Raw genomic sequence first — 17487 nt, 5'->3', positions numbered from 1 at the left:
GTGGAAAATTCTAAGGTATTTATGTCTGCCACATCATATTTAAATCACATAAACAATATCTTTACAAAACAAAGTTATTAATACATTTATATATATAAAAAAAAACACATTTATAATTACTACCATCTGTGATTTTTTTTTAAATGCATCCTACAGTGTGCAAAATCATGCCAAAATCGAATGGATTTTGTCGCCCTCTAGTGACCACGAGCACAAAGCTGAAAGATTTAATGTTAAAAGCATCTGAATCTGACTCTTTTTTTTTTCAACTAAATGTAATTATATATTTGGATGTTTTCCCCTTTTAAAAAAATATCTAAAATATATATACATTTTTATCAGCAAACACAATCATGATGATAATAAAACATAATTAAATGAAAAGTTCTTACTTGCACCCATAGACAGTAAAAGGAACGTGCAACGCTTAGTAAAAAAGTTGTACATACAAATATTCATCCGGGTCTTTTCGGTCAGTCAGTTGATCCGTTTCTCGACTAACAAACATATGCAACACGAGTCGTTTGTGTCTTGTTTGAGGTTGACATGTCATGGTATTATCTCTACTCGGAAAATCATTCTTCTCCAGACCCGCAGGCGTCAGTGTTGGTATTTAGCGCGCAGTGCCACACAAACGAAGAATCCCCACCATGACAACTTCCTGTAGAGTATCAGCATGTGAAAAAAAACGTGCTTTATTGCTATCGCACTGTTTACTACGGAAGTTCTAAGCGGCCATGCTTTATAATTTTTTTTCCTTTTTGTTTTCTCGTTATAACGACTTAATTTTCTCGTTATCTCGACATAACGAAAGTCGTTTTCTCGTTATAACAACTTATTTTTCTCGTTATCTCGACATAACGAAGTTCGTTTTCTCGTTATAACGACTTATTTTTCTCGTTATCTTGACATAACCAAAGTTTGTTTTCTCCTTATAATGACATGACAGTTTTACTGTTGCTATAGTAACGAACTCAACTTTGACAGGCATCTGATGGACAAGCATGCAGGTGCTCTTACTGTAGCCTATATTTCAGCAAATTTAGCTTCGCCTAGGTAATGGCGTCTACAATACTGTATATAAATAAAGGCTGATCAATCACTGTTGATTTCTCCAGAGACAGTACAACAAACGTTTTGTTTTTGTAATTAACATGTTTAAATGGCAACACCGCGCCATTAGAGCTGCTTGGATTAAACTCACTTTTCATTTTCCCTTTATTTGAAATAAAAATATATAATTTGTAATTTGTAGTAGGCTAGTCATTATATGATGTAGCAGATATCATGTGTGTTACAAGCTTCTGTTTGAAAAGAGCGTCCATGTGTACGTGTAGTGTGTGTGTGTGTAGAAAAAAACGATTACAACATTATAGAACAAAACTGAATTAAATTAGCCTATGGATTTTACATATACATCACATTTCTCATCAATATGGTTAACAATAAAGATTAGTAATAAGGAAAAGAAGCACATCAGCCTACATCGTTAAATCCCGTCCTACTGTAGATAAACAGAATACAGTGACGTCAACCTTGGTTTTGATAAGCAGTTATTTTATGACACAGAACGCGTTGGTGAAACTCATGCATCTAACAGGAACTTAATACACAAAATATTAATATTGATTCAAGCATTTAACATTTATGAATTAATTAAATGTCAGTAATGAAGACTGCACAAATTATAGCGATCACGAGGAAGGTCCACGTATAGGAAAGTGGATAGTGTTATATTCAGGTCTATAGTGCCACCTGCTGGTGCAGTTTTGTAACTTCTTAGAGAAAACTAAGTCGTTATAACGAGAAAACGAACTTCGTTATGTCGAGAAAACGAACTTCGTTATGTCGAGAAAACGAGAAAATGAAGTCGTTATAACGAGAAAACGAACTTCGTTATGTCGAGATAACGAGAAAATTAAGTCGTTATAACGAGAAAACAAGAAGAAAAAATATTATAATGCATGGCCGCTTAGAACTTCCGTAGTTTACAGACATTCACATGATATGATCTTTTGTGTTATCGCTACTTGTATATAAGAATATCTGCTCGAGTCTGTATTCAAGAGCGCTGTTTTAGAGGTGTTTGCTTGCTGTGAAGAACAGTCGAGCTGAACTCGTGTTGAAAATGCCGGCAGTCACTTTATTTGTCAGGAGATTACCTGCAGCAGCCACCAATCAACAGCTGGCTGAGCTGTTCTCTGAAGTAGGACCGCTGAAGAATAGCTTTGTTGTCCGGGACAGAGGTAAATTTAACGATTTTAAAGTATAGTGGTTTGAGTGTTATTTAAAAGAACAAACCAATGTCTCTCCCTCTCTTCATCTTTTGGCACCCGTCTTTTTAATAACCAGGTACCTAATGACTTGTCAAAATTAGGGGTTGCCGACAATATGTAAGAAATTGAGTAAAAACTAACAAAAAAACAAAACCAATATTTAATATAAATTATACCCTTTGTTGAGATTAAATAATGATTTAATTTTTTCAAGATTTGTGATTTGTCAAATAACTTCTTTATTTCAGTATATGAAAAACAATTGTAATCCTTGAATGGCAGAATTTCAGCTCCACTACTAATATGATGTTCAAAAAAACATTTCTTTTTATTATCAATCCGGCAAACATCTGTGCTGTTTAATATTTTGGTGGAAACCATGATAGATACTTTTTATTCTTTGAATGGAAAGTTCAATGAACAGCATTTATTTGAAATTGAAATCTTTTGTAACATTAGAAATGCATTTACTATCAATTTTGTGAGTCCTTGCTGAATAAAAATGAATTTATTAAATAAACAAGCCTGGTGACTCCAAACTTTAGAATGGTAGTGTACATCAACTACTCTTTTTCAACCCATCAAACACGAAAAGAAAAATGTATCACAAATGTGAAATTAAACCCATCAATCTGCATTTGGTGTAATAGTAAACTTTATGTGTGCTGTTTGCAGAGACTGAAAAATGCCGTGGCTTTGGATATGTTACATTCTCAATGGAAGATGATGCACAGCGGGCCATAAAAGAAGTCCGAGAGTATGAAGGCGAGAAGATATTTGTAACTGTGGCCAAGAAAAAACCTGATGATAAGAAAAAGAAGAAGAAAGTAAAAACAGAAGGAGGTTAGATGTTTATGCTTATATTTAACTCCTGGATTGTTTTTAACACTCTTTTATAAATTAACCTGAACTGTTGATGCAGATTCAGAAGATAAAAAGGACCAAAAAGTCCTGTGAAGAGTACAGGCATAAAAAAGAACAAACTGAAAGCTCGACTGATCATCAGAAATCTCAGTTTTAAGGTAAGTCAACTAAATTCTGATGTTGTATAAATGATAAGTGCCTAGTTTTGACTTTTTGAAATGTGATATTGGCTCATGCACTGATGTGCTTTATATGCAGTGTGAAGAAGATGATTTAAAACAGATCTTCTCTGTGTATGGAACAGTGATGGAGGCCAAGATTCCCTTAAAACCAGGTAAACGCTTGTCCAACAAGTGCATCTGACTGTTTCTTAGTATTTCTAAGCTTATTTAAACCATTTTTCCATACAGCCATCCACCTTGTTTTGATGCCATCGTCTTTGTGCAGATGGAAAGAAGCGAGGTTTTGCATTTGTGCAGTTTAAGAATATGACAGAAGCTGGAAAAGCTCTGGCATCGATGAACCTGAAGGAGATCAAAGGTGAGTCTTCTCTTAAAACTGAAGACCATCACAGAATTAAATAACATCTTAAACTATATTAAAACTGATTTTTAAATTGCAATCAGATTTCAAAATATTACGGTTATTCTGTATACCAAATAAATGTAGTCTTGAAGAGGCCTCTTTCAAAAACGTGAAAAAAATCTTAATCATTCAAAGGTTCTAGCTTTACAATATGAATTCTTTCTCACGGACAGACAGGTGGCTGTGGACTGGGCCATTGCAAAAGACAAGTATCTCGCCAACCAATCAGCGGGAGCGGCTGGTAATGTGTGTTTTCATTTAAACTCAGCATCACTTCTTTATGTGGATGTAGTTGTGAAAAGCTTTGAAAGTGCATCAACCCTCTAGGTTTTGTAGTGAATTGTATCTGGCTATCTTTTAGGAACCATCAAAGAAGAGAATGTGAATTCTAAAGGTGCAGGATATGATGGGAAAGAAAAAGAAGCCAAGGAAAAGTAAGTACAGGAAGTGCAGCAAATCTAAAGTGTGTGGATTTAGATGAATTCAGTGGAATTAACATAAGGTCTGTCTTGTGTGAAGGCCCACATCACAGGAAGAAAAGGATGACTCTGAGTCAGAAGAAGAAGAGGCATCCGAGGAGGATGATGATGATGATGATGAAGCCAATAGTAGTGAAGAGGATGATGCAGAAAACGACTCTGAATCTCAGCATTCAGACAGTGATGTCAGTGAACCTGAAGATGATGACTCTGATGAAACGGAGGGAAAGGGTAACCGTATTATTGTTTTAGTATGATGGAAATTGTATTTTTAATTTATATTCAGAAGTAAATTAGATTTTCTGTTTTTGAAAATTTTATTACCTTAATTATAAGGTTTTAACAATTTTTTTTTCACGTCTGTAAATGACTATAAATCTCCTTCCTTCAGCTCCTCCAAAGAAAAGAGACCCGCTTCCTTCAGATGTGAATGAGGGAAGAACCATCTTCATCAGGTGATAATCATATAAGGAACTTCTCTTGTTGTATTTCTAATTAATAACATGTTTTTTAATGTAGGAATTCATATTTTTATTGACGCATCTTCAATTTGGGTCCTGTTAGAAATCTGGCCTTTGACACAGATGAAGAGGGTTTGGAAGAAGTGTTGTTGCAGTTTGGTGAGCTAAAATACGTCCGTGTGGTGATGAGCGTAGACACAGGATATTCAAAAGGTAGCTTCAGTCATCAAAACCCCGGCCTGTCTGGATTCAGAGTTCTTTCTTTAAAGTAACTCTCTCTTTTTCCATGTCTGTCTGTGTAGGTTGTGCTTTTGCTCAGTTCAAAAGTAAAGAAGCGGCAGACAAATGTATAGTTGCTGCTGAAGATGAAAAAGAGGTGAGTTTGTTGTCCTGCAGCTGTTATTAGACTTCTACTGTATTATATCAGTAAACACAGGATTATTGTGCTGATGGATATATGTGTTTCAGTTCGGTGTCATTAGGGTTGATGGACGGAGATTGAATGTTCTGCCTGCAGTAAACCGAGAAGACGCTGTCAAATTCAAGGACAAGAAAGTGAAAACTCACACAGGCTCCAGGAACCTTTACCTCGCCAGAGAGGGCTGTGAGTAAAGCCAGTCACAAAATGCTGCCAGTCAGCTGACCAATCACAGAGCTGAAATTGGGTTCGCTAATAGCAGTGAAGAGCCTATGTGCACCTGATTTAATCCGTTACCTCTTGAACTTTCTCCAGTGATTCGTCCTGGATCCAAGTCTGCAGAGGGAGTTTCAGAAACGGACTTGGCCAAGAGAACAAGAGTAAGTATCTTTTTCATTAATAACTCTTGAATCTGATTGACCAATGTTATTATTTATTTGTCCATCTGTTTCTATCTATCTATCTATCTATCTATCTATCTATCTATCTATATATATATATATATATATATATATATATATATATATATATATATATATATATATATATATATATGTATATATTTATATGTGTATATATATATATGTGTATATGTATATATGTGTGTATATGTAATTTAATGTAATGTATAATACATAATAGTATTTATTATTATTTTTAATTCCTTAATTTTATTTATATGGATCACTTAACTAATTATGTAATTTTTAATTTAAGTAATTTTTTTTTGTCAATTAAATGTTTTTTATTAGTTTAGTAAATTTGCTTTTTTATTTTTAGTTTCAAATATTTTATGTGGCTTTAATACATTTTTAGTCACATTTTAATTTTAGACATTTTTGTAATTCATTTTAGTGCCAAGGCGACATTTATTATTATTATTATTATTATTATTATTATTAAAATTTTCCTCTAATATTTGTTTTATTTCATCTTTCAGTTAAAGAAAATAATCCTCAATTAAAATTTTGATAATTACACTGAATTTTATAAATCCAAATCAATACTGCAAGCTGTTTCTCGTTCATAATCCTGAGAAAATAAAAGGCTCTCTTTAAACTTGGCATTAATAAGCACTTTGTATCCAGATGGTGGCTGTATAATCTTTGTTATTGTTATTTTTGAGATCTGATTGCACTTTCCCACTCGAAATGAGAGATGGCACATACATATTATACATTACACTTAAAATTGTCAATTAAAATTAAAGTTGCTTTCTTTCATTTTGACAGATAAAACATAAGTTATCTGTTTTATCTGTTGCGTGCTTTATAATGATGCCAGATGTAAAGGGGGCCAAAGTGTATTATTTCTTCTGCATGCTTTCTGTTTAACATATTTTTTGTTTGTTGTGTTGTCAGTTTGAGGAGCTGAAAAGGGCAAAGTTAAAGGACATGAACATTTATGTGTCTAAAACACGGTTGTGTGTTCATAACCTGCCTAAGAATGTGGATCAACAGAAACTTCAGAAGCTCTGCGTCTCTGCTGCTGGTGGGAAAGGGCTCCGCATCACTGAGGTAAAGTACTGCTTTCCTCTTCCAAGAGCTAGAAAAAAACAACTAATAGCAAACCAACATTCAAAACAATGTTTAATAAATAAAATATTATTCTAACAGTTCTTCCTAGTAACACTAGAGGGCAGAACTATGTTATTTGACTAGGATCAGGATCCTCAATGTCTAGTGTGTTAGTTAGTCATCCAAAAATATATTATTAAAAGGCTCAATCGTTGTAGTTTTCTGTTGATTGTACATTAAAACATGTTTTCCTTTTGAAGTAGATTTTTCTGAGCCCATTGGCAGATATTTGTTCTAAACACTAAAATGTAATCATACAATTTAAATCATAACTTTTTTTTATTTTTAATGTTTTACATTTTGATAACTCTCAGAAAATGAAAAGCTTTTTAGACTACATCTATTTTGTTGTAAGAGTCTTTTACACTGGAAAACGACAAAATACTGATAAAGAACATAGCTTTTTTTGTAGTGCGAGCAGAAGGTACAGTAATGGTTATTTCCATATTTTAGCGGTTGGAATCTGAGATTGTTTTTTTGGTGTGTAAAATAAATTTGAACATAATTGAGATCAATACCTAGGTTGTAGTTTCAAACGTTGAAGCTTTACATTGAGAGGCTATACTGAAAAATGTGTTCCATTTAGATTTTATCCTGTAGTTCATTTGGTAGAGCATTGCGCTATGAACCGTAAGGTTGGGGGTTCGATTCCCCGGGAACACATGATAGGTAAAAATTTATAGCCTGAATGCACTAAGTCGCTTTGGATAAAAGCGTCTGCTAAATGCATAATTTTAAATTTAATTTAAATTTAAAAAGGTCTTTTAAAGCCTTTAATTTACATTAAGAAAACCTGCAGAAACCCTGTGTTACCTAATTGACTGAAATCGCCAACATCATCTTTAACTGCATAACAGTGTATTTGTTAACTTGTGCATAACTTTTGCATATTTAACAAGAATTCCTGATTGTCTCTTTCTCTGTGTGTGTATATATATATATGTATTTATGTATATGTATTTATGTATATGTATGTATGTATTTATGTATATGTATGTATGTATTTATGTATATGTATGTATGTGTATATATATATATATATATATATATATATATATATATATATATATATATATATATATATATGTATATGTGTGCCTACAGTGCCGTGTGATGTATGACAAGAAGCCTATTCGTGGTCAGGTGATCGGCAAGTCTCTGGGATATGGCTTTGTGGCGTTTAAAGAGCATGAGCATGCTCTACAAGCCCTTCGTCACCTCAACAACAACCCAGACATCTTTGGACCCCAAAAGGTAGACCACCAAAAATTTGCTGTTGCTCAAATCCCAGAATCAGGCCTTATTTGGAAACGAATTCTCACTGTTTGCTGAGAGAAGTGGTAGAAAAAAGGGATATTTGATAACCTGTTTGTTGTTCTATCAAATTGAATTATTCCTAGAAAGACAAACGGGCCACCGAGGTGTCTGTCTTATTCCTAGAAGTATGTTCAGGGTCATTGCATCAGAAAACGGTATTAGACGATATAAGCTATAGCTTGCTGGTGTGTAAACACACTTTGAGGGCCTGTTATTAAGGGCTTTATTGCCAGCTTCACAGCAGTGGCCCTTCAGTGTTTTGCAAAAGAGGACAAAGGAATGCACTAAAGAACAGATCGAATCATATTTTGTCTATCAGTCTTTCCACACATCCTATAATCATGCATTCCTCTGACGCTCAATGGAATGTGTTTTGGTCTGTATTGAATGTAACTTCTCAAAAATAAGATGAATCGTTCTATTCCCAAGCACTTGTGGCCAAGACTCATGGCTGTTTCACTTACAAATTAGAAAAAGATTTTAGCATTGAGCAACATCTGAGGATTGAGAAAGACCAGTGGTGAAGTATTCATATTTGATGATGTCATTTCCTGTGTTGTTCCCGTCAGAGACCCATAGTGGAGTTTTCTTTGGAGGATGGAAGAAAGCTGAAACTTAAAGCCATTCGTTTGGAAAACAGCAAGGTGAGGCGCAGCTGCATCTTAGTTTCCAATCAATGTGACGTTTTGAAAATGTCAGAATTAAATGGTTTAAATTAAACTGTCAAAATTGATGTTTTTCCACAGAAACAACTCAATAAAGGCAGTAGCCAAAAAGGAGAGCAACTGCCGCTGCCGCAGCAGCATTCGGGGAAGAAAGGACCCTTGAGCAAAGGAAATGCAGCTGATGTTGTTAAACAGAAGGAACAAGGAAGCCAGTACAGCGGCTTTATGACCAAACCAGAGGTGGAGCATGTAGAACTGAAGGATGGGAAAAAACGGCCCAAGGTTCTGCACATGCCTTCACACAGAGGCCCAAAGATCAGGTACAACTCAAAACAGAACAGGCACCATTGATTCAACAATAAAAAACTATCATGTACAATGACCCTCACAATGTTCCTCAGGAAACGTGATAAAGGGAAACAACTGATGGTACAACCCAAGAAACTGAAGAAAGGGCCCAGCAGGAACGAGAGAAAGGGGTCTACTTTCATCGAGAAAAGGAAACCGGTAAGCCAAAGAATTGAAGAGAGATTGCTACTTAAATTGTATAAATAAATGATATACCTAATAGAAATGAATATTATTATTATATAAAATGTTGGTTTTATATATATATATTAGGGATGCACCGAATACTGGGCTTTTTTGACAGGGTTCGGGTTCGGCCAAACCTTAGTTTTTATTTTTCACCAAACCAAACCCTAAGCTTGTGCTACGCTGGTCGATGTCACGCGGCCGTTGATTGCGTGAAGGTCTTTATATGAGGAGGAACAAGGCCCGACAGTTCACTCCTAAACTAAACTGTTGAGGAATCTTGAGCGCCTGGGATGATTTATACCATAGCAATGTAGAGCCAGTCACATCGGGTGCTGACGTGGAGATAAGCGTTGTTTTTCGGTGAGCTTTTGATTCCTCTTAGAGAGGATCCTCTTCAGTGGTTCAAAACAAACCAGCAGCGATTTCCACTGCTGGCAAAAATGGCAAAAATCTACCTCTGTGCCCAGTGAAAGACTTTTCAGTACTGCTGGGGACATGGTAATATGGTAATATTAACCACTAAATATAATTTAAAGCTATAATTTTTTTAAATTAGAAAGTATCAAGTAGACATTACAAATTGTAGCTTTAGAAAGATTTTATTTTATTATAAACATTTAGGCTACAGCGGCCTAATAAAAACTATGGAACATAAAAGAGAGGAAGTGAGAAACATCTCAGAATTTTGTTCATATAATGAAAGTCATTGATAACCAAATCAGCTTTGTTACCAACAGTCTTCATAATACTTTGTTGTGCAAAAGAGAGAAAAACATATAGGTTTGAAATGAAATGAGGGTGTGTAAATTATGATTTTTGGTTGAACTATCCCTTTAATGATGTATTATTATTATTATTATTATTATTATTAATGAAATGATGCTCTAAATAAAACATTAAACTGGCAGCAGGTAGTGGTAAATGTCTTTGAGTCATTGATTTATTAATTCAATTTGCTCAAACATGCGATTAATTCAGTAATAAAGTAAAGTCTCTTTATGAATGGACTTTTGCACCACGTAGTTCTAGGAACTAGCCAGCAGGGTCATTCCTAGAGAACCAGTTTGTCCCGCAGGAACTCTGAAGCGGCTGACAGTGGCGTCTTTAATCGCTGCATTTACAAACATCAACACCCAGTGAATGGATTTGTGTGGTGTTGAACAGTATTAGATGTATACATTTTGGTTATACCACCAGTTTAACTCGTTGTTGTCTGTTTTAATTATTGTGTGTATTTTTTCTGTTGCAGAATAGCAGACCTGCAAAACGAAAGTTCCAGAACAGAGTGGATGTCCGCTTTGACACACTGGTGAACCAGTACAAAAAGAAACTAATGGGGAAATCAAATACTAAGACTGCAGTCAAAAAGAGCAAGTGGTTCAGCTGAAGATGTGAGACTGAAAGAACATGTGAAAATTTTTAAAAAACCTCTCAGAGGAGGATTAAATGGAATACTTTTGACTCTTTGAGTTTTTAAAAGTTTTGGAAAAAGTTAGTTTTTCACCATGTGATGATGTTTGTTTGCCTCAGAAGTATTTCCTTTATGGATTTAACAGAATGCAGAGATGGTTCCAGTACATACTGTAACAGACTGTTTTGTGGGGATGTCTTTTGAACTACATATGTTTGTCAAGAGAGTTCCACGCCAAGTTTCATGTATCCTGCTGTTTTCTGGCACATAGTTTTTTAAACAGGACAAAGACGGGATGAATTGCCAACTGTTGTCAATATGCACTTAACCTACATGGTTTAGCTGTCATTATTTAACTTCTCTCCTCAAACTTTGATAACAGGTGGACCGGATTTAAATGCCAGTGGCCAATTCCTGTCATCCCTTGTCAAATAAGTTATGTAATGCACTCTTGTTGATAAAGTCTGACAAAACTTTTTATTGCTGTATAAAAAAAAAATTGATACTAACATCCAACACTGCAGATTGTGTTTTAATATGACTCAAATGTCTAATTAAGGCCAAAATAAATCGAATCTCAGCAAATAATATTTAATGCAATATTTAAAAAGGACCGGTATAGTGAAAGAGAGCCTGTTTTTGATAGATTTCTCTTTTTAAAAAAAAGCTGCATTTTTTATTTTTGGTTCCACTTGGAAATGGAAAAGTGCAATGACCACAAACAAATGCAAACTGCATTGGCATAAACAGAGCCACATTAAATAGCAAACGTGTCCATGTAACATAGAATTTATTTATTGGTCACATTTTATATGTATATATATATAAAAATGCATCAATACACAAAATACAAAACAATATTCAGGATATTATTCAAAGTGCATAGATTCATATTGTGTAGGAAAATATGAGTTACCCTTAACCCCCGATACCCGCAGAGGAAAAAAAGGACAGAAACAATCACTGGGGCACTCCTCATTTACTACTAAAAGGTGCATATTAGTACCTTAAAGGTACATAGAACTGTAATGGTCCATATTCATACCTTCTGAAAAGGTACCACCTCAGTGACAACTTTGTACCTTTTTTCTGAGTGTGTACAAGGCTGGTGTTGCAGCAAGATTGGGAACATGATTTGTGCTTCCCAGCAGAGTCTGACCTCGTTGCTTCTGGTAAACACAGTGACATCACTGAGCACGCTCCACAAATGCTGATGTCATCCTGCAGACAACATGAAGTAATACATGGCAATGTGTGCAGGCATCAGATTGCTAGTGTTTACGTAGTAAGGATAGATTGTTCGGCATGTCATGACTTTGCGACAGCGTTTTTAGTTTCCCTGCTTGATGTAGGGGAATAAATTTGTACATATCAATATCTGCCAAAATGCTGCTCTGGACTATAAATATACAAGGTTTTAAATAAATATAATAAATAGTATATTTTAATGCTACCAAATTAGCAGCTTTTCAAATGATCCAGATTAATTATCAGCTTTTGCATGAACTGTTTCAGTCGGTCTAAAGCCAAGAACCCTAAGGTAATGGGGTGGGTGGCGTTGTTCTCCAAGAAGGCGTCCAGTGACCTGTCATTAGCTGGCTCCTTGAGTGTGCAACGCAAGGATTTCATTCTATCCTTCAGGTTACCCAGAAGTGTGAACAAATCGGTGCTTATCTGGCTCACATTCCCATTGGGCAGCTTTTGCAGGATCTTCTGGAAGGTAGTTAGGGTGTCCACGATAGACCCAAGACCTTGGATGGGTTTATCAGCAGGAACCTCAGGGTAAAGTTCTGGATCAATGAAGATTTTTGGAGATAGTTTAAGCTGTGGGAGAAGACACAAATGAGCATGGCTATATGAGTCATCTCATTGATTTTAACAGAACAGAAGCCTTGCAAACGAGTTCACTGAGTTTTAACCGGTTACCTTATTGTGATCCTTGATTCTGAGGATAATGGTCTCTGCCTGTGGTTTGACCAAGTTTTTCAGGCTGTCCTGATGAACTGGAATGGCATGAACCAGTCCAAGCATGCCCAAAATGCAGGGGTAGAGAAGAGCTGGAAAATACATGCTTCCTGTGTTGAGTGGTCTTCAACTTTGCAACAGAGCTGCAATACCTACTGAAATAAAGCAATAAGCATTAATTTGATTTATTAAAATGACTTAATTACATATACATATATGAACGAAGTCTGCATTTATCTAATAAAAAATGCAGTAAAAACAGTAAACGTATTAAATTATATGATAATTATGCAGTAAGTTTTAAAATGTAATTTATTTCAAAGCTTTTGGCAGCCATTACTCCAGTCATCAGTGTCACAGCTTGAAATAATTCTACTATGCTGATTTGCTTCTCAAGAGATCTCTTAACAATTATTTCCAAATATTTTATTGGAATATTTGCCCCCCTCCCCCAAATTTCATGGAAAAAAAAAAAAAAAAATATATATATATATATATATATATATATATATAAAATGTTTTGGTTTTTTTATATAAAAAATAAACATTTTAATATTTTTTTTTTATTATTTATAAATAACACTTTTAAAATGCATCCTGTTAATACACCCTTACTAAATAAAAGTACTATAATAGTGTGCATATACAAATCGAATGGATTTGGTTCCTCACTAATTAGTTCTATAAAATAACAGCTTAATTTAGGCTAAATCCACACCCCTAAACACAAATTATTTGAAAAATGCATAATTTTTCAAAATATGCATCACTTGTAGTAAAATTCTACTACAAAAGTGTATTTTCTGTCTAGAAACGGTGAAGTCCTGAAGCCGTTTCTAATCATTGAGCAATCTTGAAATCCTGGCTTGATATTTTTGTTGATCAGGATTGTACATGACATTTAATCTCCGACATCAGATTCTCTTAAATCATACTGTTAATTCAAATTAAAACAGACTCAATAAAATGATACGACATTAAAAAGTGGATTCCTTGCACATGAAAGCTGCCTGCATCCCTCACAATGAGCATGTCAGCAAATCCCAGGCCTCTTCAGTGTGCAACAGAAAGCGATTAAGCATTCTGCCATGTTCAACCTCACTTCCAAATATACAAAATGAAAGCCTCTGTGCCCAAGTTTGGATTTCGATATCTGGTGAATTCCCCCCCAAAACCCTTTGCCCCTATTATAAACCATTGTTGTATTCCCTGTGTGGAATATTTAAAATTAGTTTCTCCATAATAAAAATAGCAATTCAAAGGCTATAAATGTAAAGTCAGAGGATAAAATCCACATCATTAGTGAGAATGCCAGTGTACAGTATCAGAGCTGCAGATGAGTGGAGAGAGAGCGAAGGGGTCTTACCTTTGCGATCTGAGGTCTGTATGATGACCAGGCTCCATGAGTGGTCAGGCTTATATAGCTGCTAGCTGTTGACTCATGTGTGAATCACCTCAGCCATTCCTTCCCTGATTCTCCCAGTGCAGAACAGCATGAGGTGGGACAACACCTCCGCTGGCACCTCATGCACAACACAAACCCGTCTCACACATGCATGTACAACAAATATTTGTCATTGTAAAACATACTGATCACATGGTAGCTCTGGTGGGATACGACACAATTCACTTTGATTTGTAGCTTGTAAAACAAGAAGATTGTCTTACAACAGAATTGTCCCCAAGGGATGCACTTCGTTGAGGAACTCTCCAAACTAATAAAACAATTTAATATCCTCTTATTGAGTAGATTCTTATACAAATGCATACTGTGTATAGACTTTGGAAATATTAGTAAATGTAGTATTATTAGTTTAATCAGTGCAATAAAGAGAAATATGTTCCCTGCTGAAATGACTTGCATGAATTTCTTGCTGGTCTTTTGCCAGTTAATAGTAGCTTTACAACACTGACAGTCAGGGCCAGAAACTACGTGGTGACGTTTAATATAGCAATGAATGCTGAACAGATGGAGAGGACAATATCTGGGAAATAATATAAATATTGTAATAATGTAAAGCTGCAGTTGTATGAATTAAACCCAAAAGGTTTCAAATTAGATAGACAGAAGAAGTACTAGACAGACCAGTTCTGGTGCCAGTTACACGCTATACAAAAAAAGGGTTCTTTATTGGCATATGGTTCCATGAAGTTCACCGGACATCTATTGGAACTCTGGCATTCCACAAAAGCTTCTTAAGATTTTTAAAATGTTCTTCACACTAAGAAAACAACAGTTCTAAACTTTGTGATAGCATTTTCACAAGATGAACTGGTTTGAACTGTTATATCTCCTTTTTACTCCTTTTACTAGGAATGAAATGTCGAAATTATTTTTTTTAACCTATATATAGAGATTTGAAATCTCACAGTCATTTCATTTTGCTAACTATGGTGTGGCAGTGAGATTTGTGTTCACAGCAAGCTCCCATAAAGAGCTTCACTTTCCTGGCTATCCACCATTGCAGATGGCACTGCCATTATTTAGCATCCCTGTTCACCCAAAACTGCACATCAGCAATGTTTCCTTCTAGTTTACAAAGCTAATTCACCTTTAATGAGCTAATCAGTAGATTCAGGTGTGTCTGTTAATAAACACATTCAAATGATGCAGTGTTGGGTCTTCCAGGAACCAGGTTCATAGACATTGATCTAGCATATTGTATATTCAGGTGTTGGTGTTGTGAGTCATGGGACTGCCCAACTGTGGGTGGTTAGGTTGTCGTAATGTACATATCTTGTGGTGTCACTTGCAAGCGAGTTATCAGAGCCCCCACAATGAACACACTGTGACTGAGTTTTGCAAAAGTTTGGATAAAATGCATTGAAACAACACAATTTAAAGGAGGATACATAAAGAACAAACTAATTTAATATCTCATAACAATATTATCTCAAACAAAGCAGATACAGAAAATGTTATTGATGATAGAATAATAGATAGAATGATAGACAGACAGATAGATAGATAGTATCTCAAACCTAAGGGCTGCATTTGACTTTGTTGACCACAACACGGTGGTTTCGCTCTTATTTGTATTTCAAGTATTTGTTTTACTGTTTGATTAGGGCATTACTCATCCTCTATCATTCCTCTTGATTGTGGGGTTCCTCAAGGTTCAGTCATTGGGCCTGTGTTGTTTTCCATGTATCTGCTCCCCTTGGCTTCAATTTTTCAAAAAACATAGTGTTTCTTTTCATCTATATGCCGATGATACCCAGCTTAAGTTTCCTGTATGGCGTAATAACGTATACTCTCTAAACAAACTTAAGTTATGGCTTTCAAGTAATTTCTTACACCTAAATGAAAACAACTCTAAAATTATTTTGTTTGGTCCAAGAAAAACATTGCTTTTTTAATCTTGTATTCCTTACTCCATATATACACAGTTTGCTGTGAATTAGGCATTCTGTTTGACTCGAGTTTAAAGTGTGATTTTTATTTTTTATTTTATTTTTTGTCCTTTTATTCTTTGTAAAGCACCCAACCTTGAGCAATCAACTTTGGTTGTGTTTAAATGTGCTCTATAAATATTGTTGCGAGAACAAGTAATATTGCAAAAGTAATATTTACATCTTCTTCAGATATGTATTACTTGGATTCCGATAATTTTGGCTGTGAGTAACGTTTTGTTTCCACAGAAAAAAAGGGAGGAAGATGCAATGATTTATTTAAGTTGCTGGAATGGAACGAACCACTGGGAAATGTCCTCACCAGTATGTATTATTATTGACTCTACATCCAGCAGCACACAGCAATTCCCCGGAGGATCAGCCACATGCGTCCAGCTAAACATGTGCAGCTGTGTATGTATTTACCATTTCAGACTCTCTTTTTACATTAGCATTACAGTTGACCAGATGTTGCGTCACATATGCTCTGTGTTGTACTCATAGTTTAAACCTGACACCCAGTTTCCGCCATTCATAATGAACGCGTGATTCTTAACGCACAGCCAATTTTACGGGAATCCAGCGAACAAGACAGAGGAAATATTTCTATTCTTGTAGTGTGTGCTATTTCTGGTATTCAGGTTAACTGTATGTGTGTTTCTATTCCTGGAGCTGGAGTTTTCTCTATGTCTCAAGAGACTGAGCGTGAGAGGAACACAGATTGTTCAGGAATGCTGCTATGAACGTCATTCAGATTTTACACACAAAACATTACTGTATATTTTTACACACTGTGGCTCAGCAGACAATGTAAAAAAGGAAGAAGAGTAAATTACCTGTAGTTACAGTCCTTACTATGGTTCAGTGATGATGGGCATATGGTTCTGAATGGGTACCATAAATCATAGTATTTTTATGCTATTCTATAATATTATCTAACCATACCATAATGTTTTAGTAATACCTTCATTATGTAGTAGCTTAATTTATGATTTTAAATGTTCTAACACAGTGGTTCCCAACCTTTTTCAACTCGCGGCCCACTTCAAAAAAATTAACTGACCCCGCTATTGTTGGGTTAATAACTTAGTACTCAGAAGGTAGATTTTAAACTATATTTATTGAATAAACTAGGGTTGTGCGATATGGACAAAAAAAAAAAACTATCGCGATTTTTTTTATCAATTTTGCAACTGTGCTTTTACAGTCATAAATGCATTCAGGATTAATTTGAAACATATTTCCAAAAGAAAACCAATCAGAGCTTTATCAAAAAGTTGTAACATCTCTAGAACAGACATAAGTCAAAATTATCACTATAGTGAAGATGTAAAAAAATGTATAGACTTGTGGCAAAAAAAATAAATAAATAAAAATCCTGTATACAGGGACTTTTTTTCTTTTTTGCCATGCATTGTTCATAGAGCTCATTAATTGTAGCGGTGCCTCAGGTGTTTGCAGTGTATGCGGTCAGCAGTGAGAGCGCATAAATATAACGCGAAAGCACATTAAAATAATCCACGAGTGCGAATCTCTCTG

General features: G+C 35.1%; 2 protein-coding genes across 5 annotated transcripts; one reads left to right on the top strand and one right to left on the bottom strand.

Annotated features, from left to right (window-relative positions):
- Positions 1–619: 619 nt before the first annotated feature.
- On the top strand, positions 620–11104 carry LOC113118208 (RNA-binding protein 28-like). 3 transcript variants are annotated; one of them, XM_026287200.1, is made up of 19 exons: positions 620–678; positions 2952–3119; positions 3199–3298; positions 3399–3474; positions 3588–3680; positions 3895–3966; positions 4087–4159; positions 4245–4435; positions 4596–4659; positions 4769–4878; positions 4968–5041; positions 5134–5269; positions 5399–5463; positions 6445–6600; positions 7765–7914; positions 8547–8621; positions 8724–8962; positions 9044–9149; positions 10429–11104. In XM_026287200.1, exons 4-19 carry the CDS (start codon positions 3447–3449, stop codon positions 10564–10566), a joined length of 1770 nt encoding a protein of 589 aa, XP_026142985.1. In that variant the 5' UTR covers positions 620–678; positions 2952–3119; positions 3199–3298; positions 3399–3446; the 3' UTR covers positions 10567–11104. The 3 variants fall into 3 exon arrangements, with proteins under 3 accessions (XP_026142985.1, XP_026142987.1, XP_026142984.1); XM_026287202.1 differs by lacking the exon at positions 620–678 and adding an exon at positions 1899–2246 and having other exon boundaries at positions 3216–3298; XM_026287199.1 differs by lacking the exon at positions 620–678 and adding an exon at positions 1900–2246.
- Positions 11105–11372: 268 nt separating this feature from the next.
- On the bottom strand, positions 11373–16961 carry LOC113118207 (uncharacterized). 2 transcript variants are annotated; one of them, XM_026287198.1, is made up of 3 exons: positions 13922–16961; positions 12517–12710; positions 11373–12414 (listed from the first exon to the last, which is right to left on the bottom strand). In XM_026287198.1, exons 2-3 carry the CDS (start codon positions 12658–12660, stop codon positions 12049–12051), a joined length of 510 nt encoding a protein of 169 aa, XP_026142983.1. In that variant the 5' UTR covers positions 12661–12710; positions 13922–16961; the 3' UTR covers positions 11373–12048. The 2 variants fall into 2 exon arrangements, with proteins under 2 accessions (XP_026142983.1, XP_026142982.1); XM_026287197.1 differs by lacking the exon at positions 13922–16961 and having other exon boundaries at positions 12517–12778.
- Positions 16962–17487: the final 526 nt, after the last annotated feature.

The sequence above is a fragment of the Carassius auratus genome, chromosome 18 (assembly GCF_003368295.1).
Source record: "Carassius auratus strain Wakin chromosome 18, ASM336829v1, whole genome shotgun sequence".
NCBI lineage: Eukaryota > Metazoa > Chordata > Actinopteri > Cypriniformes > Cyprinidae > Carassius > Carassius auratus.
This window is presented reverse-complemented; position numbering and strand designations above follow the sequence as displayed.